This window comes from Patella vulgata, chromosome 6 (assembly GCF_932274485.2).
Source record: "Patella vulgata chromosome 6, xgPatVulg1.2, whole genome shotgun sequence".
Classification (NCBI taxonomy): domain Eukaryota; kingdom Metazoa; phylum Mollusca; class Gastropoda; family Patellidae; genus Patella; species Patella vulgata.
This window is the reverse complement of record NC_065884.2, coordinates 43441811-43460415: the sequence shown is the minus strand read 5'-3', so window position 1 is coordinate 43460415 and position 18605 is coordinate 43441811. Positions and strand designations below refer to the sequence as shown.

At 34.1% G+C, this 18605-nt stretch overlaps 1 protein-coding gene across 1 annotated transcript in view; it reads right to left on the bottom strand.

The window, feature by feature from the left end:
• LOC126823272 (EF-hand calcium-binding domain-containing protein 4B) overlaps positions 1 to 16780 on the bottom strand; it is a 46202-nt gene extending 29422 nt beyond the window's left edge. Inside the window, exons 1-3 of the mRNA XM_056101590.1 lie at positions 16715 to 16780; positions 12439 to 12665; positions 4616 to 4869 (exon numbers count right to left, since the gene is read on the bottom strand). Coding sequence (XP_055957565.1) covers positions 4616 to 4865 — 250 coding nt within the window. The 5' untranslated portion in view covers positions 4866 to 4869; positions 12439 to 12665; positions 16715 to 16780. The remainder of the gene's footprint in view (positions 1 to 4615; positions 4870 to 12438; positions 12666 to 16714) is intronic.
• Positions 16781 to 18605: the final 1825 nt, after the last annotated feature.

Here is an 18605-nt window from a genome sequence, read left to right as displayed (position 1 = left end):
AATGTATGATTTTTACTTTTTCTGCATTATAATTGTTAGACGGGAAGAAAGTATCATAATTTCACTCAATTTTGCCTAAAAATCATGATAAATTGTCTGAAATTCTTCAGATTACCCCCAATATTGCTGTCAAAATTTTAATTATTCATCTGTTGTAAAATGAACCAAAATGTCTTGCATGTCTTTATTTTCATTGTTAAATAACTTGGCAAGGATCCATGTGTTTGTCAGATATTGAAAAAGTATTCATGTGTTTGTCAAAAATTTAAAAATTAAGAAATTTAGTCTAATTATGTTCTGCTTAGGTGTGTTAGAATTTTCAAAACATGAGTGAACTGCATTTTGCTGCTGTTTTCCTCCGGCTTAACACAATTGCATTTCCCTTCTCGAGAAAGTAAAATCTATGTGTTTGCAGGGAAATTTATCTGTCTTCATTTCATTTAGACTGGCTCACCCTCCCCACCCCACCCCTTTTCTTGAAGATGATATTTGGATATTCCATTGAACATTTGTTGACTCCAAATTAGCAGTAATCTGATTTTGTGCTTGAATTGTAACCGAGCATTTTATTTGACACAAACAAATAGTTACATATAAGATTTCAAGGATTTCTAAGACTTTTTGTTTATGGTCAAACATGTAATCCTATGACATTTCTTCCAAATGAGTCCACACCCCAAAATGGATATGTTGTAGATGTGTTTTTTGCAGCTTAATGTTTTACATTTTGAATGTAAATCTATTATTTGTGGTGATCTTTGAAAATGTGGCACTTACAGGGCAATAAAATATTAATTAATAGCCTTTTCATACCCCTTTTATGCTTTGAATTATGTCAGAACTCCCTTTTTCCATCTCATTTTGTCAGGACATTGATGTAAAGATTAAAACAACTTGCTTCCACATAATATTTACACTATGTAATTTCAAGGATACCTCTGATTGTTAAAGTATTTTAAAAACTGAAATATTCCCATTTTTTAAAAAAAAATAGTGCTTTGCGACCCTTTTATTAGAGTGGCTGGTTGTCACCTAAATACAGCATTTATTTTACATTTATCAATCCATATTTTAATAAATAATTCATACTTCGTATAACAAACTGTGTTTGTATGTATGTATATAAGCCAGGGATAGAAAAACATGGCTTTTAGCCATATTCCATCAACAGTATTACCTATGTGGACACAAGTGGGATTTGTTACCACACCAACATTTTTAGAGGGTGGGCTTACAGGTTTCACTATAGTTCCTTACAGTTACCTTCAATGCAACAAATTTGCAGCTTGTCTTCCTGTTTACCGGCCAAGGTTTCTAGAAATAAATGCTTTTCATCTCAGACTTTCCCAGAAATAGGGAAATATTAGCATTTTGAGGCATACAAAGTGTCAAAAATGGACCATTTTGTAGAAAAAGGTAAAAGAAAGTCAATTTTTGAAAAATATTCCAATATTTTGAATATTTTTGATGTGACTTGTCTGAAACTCTTTAAATCTTTTCGCAGAACTCACATTTCGACAAAATTAAGAAAGAATCTTCAATTCTAGAACAAAAGGCCCATGGACCTGAGCTGCAATCCGGTATACAAAACACTACATAACTTTAAAGGGTCACCATTTCTGCAGTAATTATTTTTTTCTGATTCTGTATTATAATAATTTTGAAAAAATAAATGTGAAGCTATAAAGAAAAGAATTTTGATGATATATGAACTTATAAAACCATATAGGAGGCAGACCACCATTAAATTTCATCATCTCGGTACCCACGAATTGTAGTTCGTCTATTTATAGCAATTCTCTCTCTCTCTCTTTTCTCCCCTTTTGCATGCCCATTTGTGTTGATTTTTTGGTCTAGAATGGACGAAGAGGGTTTGAATTAACATTTTCTGCCAGGTTTTGGTAAATATTCATGATTTTGAGGCGGAAGGATAAGAGGGTTATCAGGTTAGCTACGGCGATATGTACGGCAACTAGTTACATGTTTTTAGTATGCTTCTTCAAGTTTGTGTATCTCAAAATTTTGGTGGTTAACCTCATACAAATTTTAGTGCAAAGACATGACCATTTGTTCCTCTGTCTGTAGTGAAAAGCATTCAGCCCAACGAAAATTTGGGGAAAAGTTGGAGGTGGGCAAAGAGGCCAGAATTAACATTGAAGTCAATGGGGAAATTAATGGTGGTCTGCCTCCTATATGAAAACAACCTGACAGTGGATGAAAGGCCTAAATTTGATGATATGATCTCCAAATTATCAGAAAATGTGATATATGGCATTTTGATGGTAAAAAATGTGAAATGGTAAAATTTCAAAAATATTTGACAAATTTGGGAGGGGAAATTTTGATTTTAGTCAAAATTTTGTGATTTTCAGTGTTTATTTACTTTTCAAAATCAGTGGAAAATATTTTAATGTATGATTTTTACTTTTTCTGCATTATAATTGTTAGACGGGAAGAAAGTATCATAATTTCACTCAATTTTGCCTAAAAATCATGATAAATTGTCTGAAATTCTTCAGATTACCCCCAATATTGCTGTCAAAATTTTAATTATTCATCTGTTGTAAAATGAACCAAAATGTCTTGCATGTCTTTATTTTCATTGTTAAATAACTTGGCAAGGATCCATGTGTTTGTCAGATATTGAAAAAGTATTCATGTGTTTGTCAAAAATTTAAAAATTAAGAAATTTAGTCTAATTATGTTCTGCTTAGGTGTGTTAGAATTTTCAAAACATGAGTGAACTGCATTTTGCTGCTGTTTTCCTCCGGCTTAACACAATTGCATTTCCCTTCTCGAGAAAGTAAAATCTATGTGTTTGCAGGGAAATTTATCTGTCTTCATTTCATTTAGACTGGCTCACCCTCCCCACCCCACCCCTTTTCTTGAAGATGATATTTGGATATTCCATTGAACATTTGTTGACTCCAAATTAGCAGTAATCTGATTTTGTGCTTGAATTGTAACCGAGCATTTTATTTGACACAAACAAATAGTTACATATAAGATTTCAAGGATTTCTAAGACTTTTTGTTTATGGTCAAACATGTAATCCTATGACATTTCTTCCAAATGAGTCCACACCCCAAAATGGATATGTTGTAGATGTGTTTTTTGCAGCTTAATGTTTTACATTTTGAATGTAAATCTATTATTTGTGGTGATCTTTGAAAATGTGGCACTTACAGGGCAATAAAATATTAATTAATAGCCTTTTCATACCCCTTTTATGCTTTGAATTATGTCAGAACTCCCTTTTTCCATCTCATTTTGTCAGGACATTGATGTAAAGATTAAAACAACTTGCTTCCACATAATATTTACACTATGTAATTTCAAGGATACCTCTGATTGTTAAAGTATTTTAAAAACTGAAATATTCCCATTTTTTAAAAAAAAATAGTGCTTTGCGACCCTTTTATTAGAGTGGCTGGTTGTCACCTAAATACAGCATTTATTTTACATTTATCAATCCATATTTTAATAAATAATTCATACTTCGTATAACAAACTGTGTTTGTATGTATGTATATAAGCCAGGGATAGAAAAACATGGCTTTTAGCCATATTCCATCAACAGTATTACCTATGTGGACACAAGTGGGATTTGTTACCACACCAACATTTTTAGAGGGTGGGCTTACAGGTTTCACTATAGTTCCTTACAGTTACCTTCAATGCAACAAATTTGCAGCTTGTCTTCCTGTTTACCGGCCAAGGTTTCTAGAAATAAATGCTTTTCATCTCAGACTTTCCCAGAAATAGGGAAATATTAGCATTTTGAGGCATACAAAGTGTCAAAAATGGACCATTTTGTAGAAAAAGGTAAAAGAAAGTCAATTTTTGAAAAATATTCCAATATTTTGAATATTTTTGATGTGACTTGTCTGAAACTCTTTAAATCTTTTCGCAGAACTCACATTTCGACAAAATTAAGAAAGAATCTTCAATTCTAGAACAAAAGGCCCATGGACCTGAGCTGCAATCCGGTATACAAAACACTACATAACTTTAAAGGGTCACCATTTCTGCAGTAATTATTTTTTTCTGATTCTGTATTATAATAATTTTGAAAAAATAAATGTGAAGCTATAAAGAAAAGAATTTTGATGATATATGAACTTATAAAACCATATAGGAGGCAGACCACCATTAAATTTCATCATCTCGGTACCCACGAATTGTAGTTCGTCTATTTATAGCAATTCTCTCTCTCTCTCTTTTCTCCCCTTTTGCATGCCCATTTGTGTTGATTTTTTGGTCTAGAATGGACGAAGAGGGTTTGAATTAACATTTTCTGCCAGGTTTTGGTAAATATTCATGATTTTGAGGCGGAAGGATAAGAGGGTTATCAGGTTAGCTACGGCGATATGTACGGCAACTAGTTACATGTTTTTAGTATGCTTCTTCAAGTTTGTGTATCTCAAAATTTTGGTGGTTAACCTCATACAAATTTTAGTGCAAAGACATGACCATTTGTTCCTCTGTCTGTAGTGAAAAGCATTCAGCCCAACGAAAATTTGGGGAAAAGTTGGAGGTGGGCAAAGAGGCCAGAATTAACATTGAAGTCAATGGGGAAATTAATGGCGGTCTGCCTCCATTTCTGAATACATACCAAAGCCATCAGTAAATTCTTCTAATGTCAAGTAGCCATTTTTATCATCATCTAAAGAGTCAAAAACGTTTTCTAGCTGATCTGGACTTAATGGTAGTTCTGCTCTCAGTCGTTGCATGTCACGTTTTGTAATGAAACCCTTTTGTTCCGTATCACATAACTGAAAGAGGTCATGAGCCTTTTCTATCATCAACTGTTCCATATCATCTTGATTTGGTTCCGATACATCATTACTTACTGATTGATCCATTCCACTGTAAAATATCACAAATAAAAAAAATATAATCTTTTAAAAATAATATACACAACAATGAAAATAGTCATCTAATAAAACGTAGTAACCTAAAATGATTGGTTTGACAACAATGAAGATGTTTTTTAAAAAATCTATTGATAATAATAGTTTATACTCAATTATACGGTATTAATCACAGCCTCTAGTGCTATAATGAATATACACACGTATTATTATAAGAATATATGAATAAGATGCTTCATTTGCAAACAATGATATAATTTCTGTGAACAAAAATTCTATTTGTAATACACTTTATACTCAATAATATGGTAATAATCACAGCTCTAGGGCTATAATAAATATGTATTATTATAAGAGTTTATATGAATAAGACACTTCATTTGCAAACAATAATATCCTTTCTTTAAAAAGATATTGGGAATAATTTATAAGGATAAATACAGTAGAAATATCATTAATATATACATTCATATTAAAACAATCAATTTCATTTTAAATACTGCTTAGAGTGCAGATCTGTAGAAATTGGACAATAAAAATATGTGAAACCTTGTTTCTTCTTCAATGATTTTAGTTATGACCATTTAAAGGAGCTAAATCGCTAACATTTGGGATCTAGAAATTGAAAAAAGTGGGTCGCAACGCATATAATACTGTAATATGAATGTATATAAACTGATTTACATTCAATGGTTTCCGTTTTTACTCCAATTTCAAATCAGTTATGTTCGGCGAAATAAGCCAGCAGTCTCAATCGAGTGCAAATTTCTAGCGTCTGGTTATTCCAGTCTACATATGCCGTTTGATTTGGTGCAATGTCTCTAGCCTCGTCCCTCGAGTCTCTTTTTACAACTGGGGCTGAAGCGCATTATGGTACACGATTCGTGTACCAATGGTAAAATGTTTATTTTGTCTTAAATATTGGATATCAAAAGCCCATCTTATTCCGGTAAGATCAGAACATCAATGTTGATTTAATTTGACAAATAAATTGTGTTTTCAATGTTGAAGATTTTGGATGATATTGAGTTAGAGACTTAGCTACTTTAAATTTATGAAATAGAAGAACATTTGGAATGTTCTATCCTGAGACCAGCCATATTCAATTGTAAGTCTTAAAGTTTTCTGATGATCCATCCCATCCAGTAGAGTGGTGGGACGGTAGATCCATCCCATCCAGTGGAGTGGTGGGACGGTAGCAGCAAGCTGGTCAAGATTTTGTAACAGCACACTAGTGGGGTCTAGTAGCCAAACCAAATAACTGCAGATTGAAAGATTGCACAGCTAAACCTGCTGGAGGTCTGGGGAGCAAAGAAATCTTTTGAGATTTGAAACCAGTTTTGTTGTTACAATTGTTTACAGTTCCCCTAACTTTCAGTAGTAGCATCCTTTCTGGGTCCAGTAAACATAATGGAATGGGGTTTAATAACTTCCTACTTTTCTGCATCAACCCAGCTAATGAAGCAGCAATTCCAACTGACAAGGATTCTTCTTTTACGTGCACACCAACATGTAAAAAGGACCATGTTTTTTTTATTCTATCCGAATAACTAGACACTGTTCCTTGTGAGGCCCTGCACAATTGACAGCTGGAAAATGCTGAGAAACTTTCGGATCAAACCTCATATATTTAAAATTCTATAGTCAGTAAGCCCCCAGAATTTTTTGCAATTTTGCTGTTAAATTGTTTACAATTATATCCCCAGCTATCAGTAGAAATACCCTTTTAAGCTCCAGGAAGTTAAGCTCCCAGGAAATTTGGCAGTTTTGAACGCATTTTGTTTAAATTCTATTTCCCATTGAAAACTCATATTTTAAGGAAATCTTCTTAAGGAAACAAATATTTATCTGCAGTGCCTAAGGTAATTGTGGACAACCACACAATGGGCTGCAGTAATATCATAATAAAATATGAGGTATGGTTGATCCATAACATATAGTTTATGAAATTAAAATACATATTTTCATGTGCATAAACATTGCAAATCTTACAAAAGAAAAAGAATGGCAGCTCACAATTCAAATTAATAACAAAAACTTGACTCCTTTAAAAAGTTCAATACTCCTCTATATAGCTCCATTTGGGCAAACAAATGATAATGTGACTGGCAGCAGTAATAATCTGATCTTATATCTGATTCATAAAAAAGATAAAATATAACAGATTTATTAGGAACAATTTTTACAGCTGGTTAAAGTTTTGATGCGTCATTTTAAGCAATATTAATTCCATGTGAACCACAATTTTGTGAAAGATAGGTCTCTAATAGGAATATCAGTCCAAAAATGATTCAATTCTGTTTAGTATTTACAAAGTTACACTGAATTGCTCCTATGTATTAAGCCCGCTGTCATTTTGTTGTGGGTGAACAGACATAATAAACATATCTTTAAATCTGAATGAATCCAAGCGTTAGTATTCTAATCATGTTTTCTTAATAAAATGTTGAATAATCAATCCGGACGGACGGACGGACGGACAGGGGCGACGACAATATACGTCCACGTGAAAATGTGGGCGTATAAAAATGTAAACGGTGAATCGTTACTTTAATTAGGAATCATAAAACTGATACTTACTATTTACACTCACTGTTCTTTTTTAGAAGATGTTTGTATTTTTGTCGTAACATGTTCTTAGATTAGATTATTTGATTATCCTAATTCATAATCTAGAAAATGACTAATGGACACTTAACACAATTCCTTAACTTAATGAAAACTCCACAATGAACATTAAGTAGAATAGATCCCTTCTGGTCAAATTTCATATGTAGTGTAGCAGCAATATTTCTGATATGATTTTTACTGTTTAAAATAGTAATAAAGCAGTTGATTTGTGATTATCGAACGTGTACATATCTATTTGTGATATACATATATAAAATATATACCCATATTTGACAATCATAAATCAACTATTTCATTATTTACATTGAAAAAATCTCATCAAAAAATCACACTAGTCTTACAAAATAACAGCAGTTGAACTATAGTTTAGCTAACAAACTATAAGAAGTCAACACAATCAATGCTCAATGAGGCAAACCTGAGATTAAATCTGTTAGAAAACATGATAAAATATCCTGATATATATGCCTACAGCTAGCCAAGATCTAACTAATCTTTACACCCTATCTATATAGTTCATATTATACTCTTACATAATTTATATGTAGTCATAACCAAAATAAAACCTTATTCTCCTTTATCAATAATTAAAACAAAATTCTTGTAATATTTACAAGTCATGTACACAAAATCTGTCTTTCTTTCAGAACAAAGATTATTTTTTTCTTAGATAAGCACTCATTTTTTTGGTTATTTGTGCAATGGAGGAAATAATCTTGAGCAAGTTCAATTGATCAGATGGTGTGATAATACGATAATAATGTATTAAATCAACCAGCAATCAGCCTTCAAACCTATTAATCATGTTGGGACATGCTGGACAAACTCCAATTGAAGAGAAGATATGTGTGCATGAAATGATCTGGTTTAAATATATATTTCCTCATTAGTGTCCATTCTAAAACATCCAATCTAAAACAAAACACATATTTCATACAAAAGCATTATATCCTGCAAGAGGCTTCACAAGAAACCCTTTTGGATAACTGAGTTTTTATCGCATTACTTTTTTAGTTCATTCATGGGGCTTAACATCTGCTTCCATCAAAGGTGCTATCGCTTACAAATGTTTTCTGGGAAACTTGCCAGAAGAGCCAGCAGTGTTTAAGAGGCCAGTCCAGCATAGGGTCGAGAAGTAAATTTCATCACCTCCATCCTCTGGGTTATATGCAAAATTGTGCCCTTTGAGATACAACATCTAATGGGAGTTGCTCCTGAGAACAAGTAATCAACAATCATAACCTAATCGAGACTGCGGGAATAATGGCTAGTCATTGCTGACTGACCCCATCTAGAGAGGGTTGATACATAATAAGGAGTAGGATATCAGGGCCCAACTGCCACTTTCACTCGTAACCTAACACATTCATACATTTATGAGGTCATAAGGTGTTGTCTTGCCACGAGCCCCAGCTTCTAACACACAATGGCACTTTCTAAGGCCACCCGGCATTCCTAACATTTGGTCATTTGGACCTATGAATATACTGTCCGTCTATAAATTGGGGGGTTGGATGGCTGAATGGTTAGCGTGCGCGCGCTGTATCATAAAGTCTGTCATTGAGTCGACTGACGTGGTTTCGAATCCCCGGTTGTACGTGGCAAGGAGTAGGGTCGCCTGTCCAACCTCGTGGGTTTTCTCTGGGTCCTCCGGTTTCCTCCCACTGCTAAAGACCCCTACGCGCAAGCGAATTATGTAAATAAAATTAAACCATATGTTAGTCCCGAAATGACCTAGTTTGTGTCAAGTGGACGTTAAACCCCATTTCTCTCTCTCTCCGTCTATAAATTATATAAATTCATCATTAGATTGTTAGTAAACCAAGTTCTTTCATTTTATTCTAACAGGTATGATCTACGCATTTTAATTTTTGATTATTTTTGATTAGCCGCTTTATAAAGCATGTCTTTCTGATCAAATTTATGATTTCGGATATTTTGGAATAACAACAATTCTATTCATTTATGCAGTATATAGATCTGTTCTATTTTTTTGACCCTACTGAAAACTTGAACTAAATTGAGGTACGACATTTGGAAGTATGCAACTGTTGCAACATTATAACATTGCTTTATTATTCTTTAAAGACATTGAGAATACATGTTTATCTAGATATATTTTGATAAGCTATCTATGTAAACTAGTCATAAAGATAATCTAAACAAATAAAAAAAACATTCATGTACTGCACATTAAAATGTTTTACAGCTAACAACTAAGATGATACTATAACCTGTACTGAAACTTTGTACAACAGCAGCTAAGATGATACTGTGACATGTACTGAAACATTGTGCAACAGCAGCTAAGATGAATGAACCTTTCATAAATAATGGACAGATTATTTTTTATTAGTTATTGGGATGGGGAACACAAAGGTTATTAGGGGCATAGTATTTGAGAGGTTAGGGAACAAGTTTTTTGTTTAGAGTGATTCACATTTGAATCTTTCTATGAGCCATGAAAAAATTACTGTGTTCTTGAAATCCACAAAATCTGTTCACATGTAGCAGTGACTAACTTTCTTGGGACGGCACAGTGATTATTCCTAAGGTTCCCAATTTGCTCAACTCTAGACTTTCCATCTACAACAAGTTTGATCCTTTCCAGAAAACATGGCTGAATATTTGGCATGGTTGTGTTAAAGAAGCTTAATTGCCCTCTAGATCTGTCACTTGTGGGTTTTCTCTGGATCTTTCGGTTTCTTGCCCAAGTGGATTATTGAAATAGAATTCTACAATATGTTAGTCCCGAAATGACCAACTCAGGGCCACTTGCTTTCACATTTTAAATATTCAAGATTGCCCTTTGAAATCTCTTTTTATGTTTTTTTGACAATTGCTCCAAGTTTGATATTAAAGTCTTCTCCCTCTTCTATCAAAAGTGAATCTCTGCTGGTGTGGCTTTTGGTAATTTATTGAAGTGATCTGTGCACCTTTTGAGCTGTTCCAGTATTCTGTTCCAGTATTGTGGGGACCCCATAACTAGGGTAATATTTCCAGGACAGCCTGGGGTTGTCCATAAAATTCATCTTTCTTTTGTTGATTTGCAAAATTGGTAGGTAAGAAGCATTGCACAACTCTAACTTTCTGAAACTTGGAAGTGAGCTGACAGGATCCAATCATTAATTGGTTTCTTCGGATACTGACAAAGCATTAGGCCATATTTCATTCATAAATATTAGTAAAACAAAAAAGATTGCTACAGAAATGAAAACACTGAACACCTCGTAGTAGCAGCAGTGTCGGAATTAACGCAATGGTGCCTTCTCGTTGTTCAGATGTCAACCGTGGCATATCGTTGCGTCTTCCACTGAACTGTATGAGTTGCACTAACCCTAGCTTTATAAAGCCACATTTTATACCTCGTGTTTGCACCATAAAATCCTGATTTTCAACAATCCCATTCTGTTAATTTCACATTTTTGTGTTTCAGAGAATTATCTTTGGTGTTTTTATGCAATCATGAAAACATCATTCCCATCATCATAATGTCATGTTACTACATTCAGAATTGCAAAATCAATGTGTATCTCTAAAACAAAATTTACATCCACCCATTTGTAAAAAAGGGTTGCAATTCATTGCATCTCAATATATATATATTTACTGTAAGCTTTCACTATCGTAAAATAATCAGGTGGAAATGATAACTCAAATATATCTAGCTTTAATATATTTCAATTAGATATAGGCTACATTAATGATTTCAAAAAAACCAATATCAGTGTGGATATAAGCAACATGTTACATTTACTAACACTATTTAAACCATTTATATAATATTATCTATTGTCAATAATTTTCTGAACATTATAAACTACTACAAATACGGGTCAGTAAAAAATGTAGAACTTTAAGCTAATGTGATGTACAACAAACATGAGCTTTGAAATTAATGCAAATCCATGTATCATACCTTTTTTCCTGGAAAAAGAAAGTTGGTATCGTCATTAAACTCATGTAAAATAATGAAATGAAATTGGGTTTAACATCCTACTTTTTTGTACCAACTGGGATAATGAAGTCATTCAGTTTGCTATGATGGTAATTTTGTCTGGACCACTTAATCTTCATGGAATTTGAACAGTTAAGGGTTCTTTTGCATGCACACCAACGGCCATGCGATACAAATGACTACATACCGTTCCTTGCAAGCCCCTAATAAGGGGAAAAGTGTCTGGAAACTTTTTCGAACTTTCTTGGCTAGCACTGGCATAAAAATTGGCCCTCCAGGTTAGTGAGCCAGTGCCTTACTCACTGCATTATTCCATGTTGGTCAGAAACTCAGGGGAATAGTTATTCAAAATTTAAGCACTATAATAAAACTTTTATTATCGAAATAGGTGCAGTATTAAAGGTAAACAAAAGTATACTGTTTCCATCATGATAGTCTAATCAAAAATGATCTGAGTAATTTGAACATAACCAGACATTGTCAAGGTTTAGATTACTATCATTGATAAGTTCAATAATGTTTTGTAATAAAGTATATTATACTTCATAAATGAACAATGCATATGTACACCTGTTGAGATTAAGGATGCGCCACAATCCTGGTTAACCAATATAATGGCCGCTAACATGACTATAATACAATCTATGTCTTTAAAAACCAAATAAATTGGAAATTTGAAAAGCATTATAAGCAGATGTATAAATTCAAGGGTTTACCTGCAATCTCTGTTCTAAAATTTTTCAGATATGATCATGATCTATGCTGTCGTGAAACCCAAAATTAAGTTTATAAAGGTCGAAATATTCAAACTGATGGAATCTGATCTGATCTAGATATCCATTTATGTGCCAACATTAACCTTGTAAATTAAGTTCTAATAATCGACCACCATAAGACTAATACTAATCTTAAAACATCAAGTTTTAGTCCTTAAGTACTAACTCTAATTGAAATGTTCTTACAATAAAATCTTACCTTTAAATTTAAATTGTTTGTCCACAATATGCTAAATATTTTTGTCGATGTTAATCTTAATAGAGCAAGTTCTTGCTGTCTGTATGATGTGAGAGTATATTGATTGTTGTTGAAACAGCCGTATATATCCGTTTAGAATCAACAAAACACCTGTTACATACAACTAGCTGTATTATTGGTTGAAAATAAGATATTGCGTTTCTACATCCCACAATAATAATTTCCACCTGAAATATGTCATTAAATATATAATAAATTACATTATTACATTTGATATAATTTTTACATTTATTTCATATGTATAGAGAAATTCCACATCAATATTCAGAATTTCAGATGTGTGACGTAAAATATTTAGAATTTGTAAGAATGGATCAAAACTGATATATACTATATTATATTACACAATCTGATCCAGCATGCCTAAAACTAATGATTTAAGTTCTATGTGACAAAATGTAAAACACTAGTGAACTTGTACCTGACTTTTTGAATTTGTAACTGACATGTATCAAAAATATCTGATGCACAAAGTGTGAATTTGTTCCTGACAATGTCTGACAAGTGCCCTATTTTCAGGCTTGTGATCCAGGGATTTTAGCTTCTTGTATCAGTGTTCATTTAGTACTTGAGATCTTATATACCGGGGGCCCTAGGAATGGCAAGGGGATCTGTGGAAACTGAAGCCACACACAAATTTTGTTCAATATTTTCAAACAAATAAATTTACCTTTGCTCATGAATAAATGAGGTAAACAAACAACTCCAAAATAGAAGAGAAAAGTTTTGTGTGAATCTGTGCACCTGAATTGCAACAGTATAGTATAAAACAAGATGACTAGTCATCACCATCCCGCACCCTTGCACTTGTTTGAAAGGCATAAGGAAAAACAACTTCTTGGAATATCAATGGGACTAGTCAGAAGATTCATGCTCTGATCACAGTAGCTCGGCAAGGCATGGTCGCTACTCCCTGTAAGGAATGCACAACAACCTTTGTCTACTTCAATCAGCTGCTGTATGTTAAACATTAAGCTTATACATCATAAAACAAAATACTATAATAGTTTGATGTTTGTATAAAGTTTGAAAAGATTTCTTGAACAGATAGTGAAATATGCCCTGAAATGAAATCGGGATAGAAGGACAGTCATCAGAAAAGAAAATAATAGGTTGATGAGTGTAAAAGTGTTATAAAGGTATCTTAAACAGTTTCTGAGATGTGCTCTAGAATAATAATTATATACCAAAAACTAATTCAAATGTGTAGTAAAGTTCAACCAGGCAAGGTACGCACACATTTTGCAAGAGATGGATAGAGAACAAGCTAAAAACAAAAGCGATTCAGAAAGTTATGGTCTGAATTGCACAAATATTGAAAGGGACTGAGATCTTTTGGATATAAAGATATATTTTAAGTTTCATCAAAATCATATAAAAATTGTGACCTCTAGAGGGTCCACAACCTTCGTATTACATACTTTTACACAATTTACATACCAAGAGCAGCCATTTAATTGGGCAGTTTCATTTCGATTTTCCCAAAATTCGAATTCAATCTTCATTATGGTGCAATGGTGATATATTTAAACAGTTTTTAAAATTGGATAAAAATTGTGACCTCTAGAGTATCCACAAGCTAAAAAACATGATTTTTCGTACAATCAGGGGCCATAATCCAAGAAGTTAGTCTGAAAGGAACCAAGATTTTTGGGTTATAAGCATACATTTTACCAAAATTGGCTCAAAATTGTGACTTCTAGAGGTCCACAGCCTTGATATACCATATTTTTACACTTTTTGCATACAAGGGGCAGCAATTTTGTCCAGCAGTTTTGGTCAGATTTTTATGAAATTCGAACTCAACCACCTTTATGGTGTAACAGTGATATATTCAAAGGGTTTTTTAAACCGGATAATAATTGTGACATCTAGAGGCACCACAAGCTAAAAATGCGATTTTTTGTACAATCAGGGGCTATAAATCAGGAAGTTACGATCCAACATGCGCGAATATCGAAAGGAACTAAGATCTTTGGGTTATAATCATGCATATCAAGTTTTACCAAAATTAGATTAAAATTGTGACCTCTAGAGTGTCCACAAGCTAGAAACGTGAATTTTCGGACAATCAGGGGCCATAATCCATGAAGTTATGGTCCGATACATGCCAATATCAAAAGGAACCAAGATCTTTGGGAGATAAACCTATATTTCAAGTTTCATTGAAATCGAATAGAAATTGTGACCTGTTGAGTTATGGACGGACGGACAAGGGTGACAGCATAATATGTGGGCATATAAAAATAATTTAAATTATTAAAATACGACCAATTTCTAATTAGCAAATGTCATAACTACTGTAATAGGATGATGTGTGTGCAAAGTTTCAAAAAGATATTTTGAACAGTTTATCAGAAATGCTCTGGAAACAAAAGTGCTTAGCTCTGCTTAGCTTTAGTTGTTAATCATTGAACTCAGTCAAGACATTCACATAATGAACATCTACATCAAGTTTAAACATTCTACCTCATAATCAACTAAAAGCAGAGTTGTTATGTTCCAAAGTCTTAACCAATCAAATTGCTTATCGCTCCTTAGCCTAAGCAGAAAAATTCTCATTATCGAACTTAGTCAAGGTAATAATATAATAAATCTATACTCAGAGTTTCATCACTCTCACTTAATTATAACCAAAGTTATCGTTCCCCAAAGCATCAACCAATCAAATTGCTTATCTCTGCTTACTGTAAGCAGACAATGTTTATCATCAAACTAGATCAAGGCATTCACCTAATGAACACCAACACCAAGTTTGAACACTCTACCTCAATTAGAAGGGGAGATATTGTGTTCCAAAGTCTCGACCAATCAAATTGCTTATCGCTCTGCTTACCCTGAGCAGAAAGTGCTCATTATCGAACCTAGTCAAGGTATTGTTGTCATAAAACTATACACCAAGTGTCCTCACTCTCACTTAATTAGAACTAAAGTTATCATGTCCCAAAGCATCAACCAATCAAATTGCTTATCTCTGCTTACCCTAAGCAGAAAATGAGCAGAAAATGCTCATCTTCGAACTCCATCAAGGCATTGACCTAATAAACACCTACACCAAGTGAACATTCTAGGTCAATTAGAATGAGAGTTATTGTGTTCCAAAATCTCGGCCAATCAAATTGCTTATCGCTCTGCTTACCCTGAGCAGAAAATTGAGATAGAATGTGCACAATAGTGTACACTCGAAATTGATCTTTACATAGGCCTACCCCAAAAATCCTATAACCAACATATTAGCTATATTTATCATTTCAGTGATAGGCGTTTTGCCACTTCAACTGTGGCTGGGGCATTTATATGTGTAACCGACAGACATTCGTATTTTCTTCTGACGACTTTTTTTGGCTGCCATATTGGATTTTTGGCTGCCATCTTGGATTTCCGCAATAGTGTACGCTCAAGATTGATTTTTACATAACAAAAAAATCCTATAACCAACATATTATTAGCTATATTTACCATATTATTCTAACTTGCCTTATCATAAAATATGCATTTCTCAGGTTTTTGGCCGCCATTTTGAAAATAATTGTCTGGCCTCAACCGAAAAAAAATACTTTTGACCAAAGAAAGTTTTACCCAAATTCGTTTTTTTCACCTAGTATAAATTGATGCTCATGAAATCGACTCAGATTGACCCAACCCTACTGTTCTGAATATTTATGCCTTTAAAGGGACAATAACACTCTTGCTGGCTTGACTGCTCCAGAAAATAAAAAATAGCCTTATTCTAAGTACTAGATGTGTTAGTATCCTACCTGTTGTCTAAATTATCCATTAAATCCTATTTTACTTGTCCAGAGGGTTCAAAAATATTTTTAAAACCAAGTCACATTTGAAAAGCTTTACGTCAGGCTTTTCAATTCATTTAGTTGAATTTTTCCAATTTTTTAAATTAGGTGTGTTAAGATGAAATTTGTATCATCAATTAATTGGAATATTGTAAAATAGTACAATTTGTTGACCAGAATAAAGATTGGGACATATTATAGTTACAACAAGAGTGGTATTGAGCCTTTAACCTACTGCAGACATTTTTTGATTCCAAAGGGGTGCAGGTGTAGTTACTAGATAACAAAACCTCAACATCTCAACGTTTTTAGTTACGTTCTCGTAGCTCGTGTAGTTACCAGTATCAACAAGAACAAGTCTGTAAAGTTCCATCCTTATTTTCCTTGATTGATGTCTTGATTGCTATTATCATATCAGAACTTACTTCAATCAAATCTTTAAATTCTTATCTTCATATTCAACTGAAAGGTGATATCAGTTCATTATTATTTTTTTATTTTTCTCATTACCACTCAAGACACCAACTTTCAACTTAAAAAGAAAAAAGATGTCCGCTTGAAACGGTAAAGTTGTCTCCTGATGATGCGTCAAGGGAGATAATCTGAAAACATTGCGTATGCCATATTCCTGAAGCAGTGGCCCGAGAAATCCCTCTCTAGTCATTGCTGTATTGATACTGAAAGCTTGGGTCTCTGAGTCTGATGGAGAGTGTGTCCATTCTCATCGTCCAATCAAACCTCTCCTGGGTAAAATATAGGGAATTTTCATGACTTACTTAACCAGGGTGACATCATGGGTGCTAGTTTTCTCCCAGCCTAAATTAAGTGGGATTGGAAACCAGTCAACGCTGCTGGCAATCTGAACAACAGGCAAGCTGATTAAAACACAGATCCTATTTCGTTTCGTTTTTTTATAGTTCAAAATTTCGTTTTACTTGTCTTTACTACACTAGGATCTGGAAGAGTTGTTTTATTACCAGCGACTAGCCAATGGAACGGTCTGTTACGACGAGTTCTTGGCGTGCCACGCACGGAACTGCTGGTAAACCACTAGACACGTCAACGCTGATTGATTAATCAATGTCTGACGTCATCGGGTCAAAAGCCGCTCGTACGACCCCTGACACGACTTTCCAGTACATCTTGTCAGATCTTCAAGTAGTGTAGGCCATCGAAAGTATATATATAAAAAAACCGAAATATATTTTAATCAGATTGAACAACAGACCCACCCTACATAATCAATTTTGTTAATGTAAATAAGCAAATGTTTAATACTTTAATGCAGTTTTAAAAATTAGTCAAATTCTGGCTGGGATTGCTGAGCAAAATGGACAGTCACTGCGTACGTTCGGAAAAAAAGCTAGCTTCCATTTAGTTTTCAAACGTTAATTACGCACGCGCTGCTGGTGATCCATTGGTTGTAGCTTGTGTCCAATTTACTCCGGTTTCGGTTATGATTTTAAAACGTCTGCAACCATTTATGTGCATTTAGCGGCGTATTAGTTAGCTGATATGTCTTCTAAAACAACTGGGGAGTCATGGTGGCTCGATAACCTGGATGTTCCGTGTTCGGTCCCCGAGTTGACCGAGAAAGTTTACTCTTTAGCGCTACTCGGCACTCATAAGATAAAAGAATCGAATGAAACTATACAGTAACAAGGAATGTCCCCAAAGTATCCGGACTTCCCTGTAAGTAATGTGCGATCTATATCAAAATTGCTATACTTATTTTTTTTACATAATCCCCCTTTACAATAATGAACTTGTTGCACCGTTTCTCCAGCATATTTGAGTTGTGGGACGAGGTAAAATGCCAAGGGCACTAGATCTGGAGAGCAGGCTGGGTGAGAGGGGATCTTGAATGGACAACTCCTTTACTTGGGCGGTGTGAGTAGCCAGACACTTAAGCGCTTTTCCTTGATTTGATCACGCAAGCTGTGCAATTCATCGGCGTAATATGGCCCATTTACGGTGGAACCTTTCTTTAGATAATCTATCATGACCTTGCCACTGGAAGACGTTCTTTTGAACTTTTTGGGTGTTGGTGAATCCAGGCTTCGTCCTGAGTCACAATATGACCAAAGAAAGCTCGTGGGTCTTTCTGATAGTCCTCGAGAAGCTGTTGATTATAACCATGACGTTTTTGTTCTTCAGACAACATTCTGGGTACCCAACGGACAGACATCTTGTTCGGGTGCAGATGTTCATGGATTGTTCGTTCCCTTGATGTTTTGCTAATGTCATGTGCAGTAGCGAACTGTCTGACAGTTACTCGGATCCACCACATCTCGGACGATCACTTGACAGGGAAGA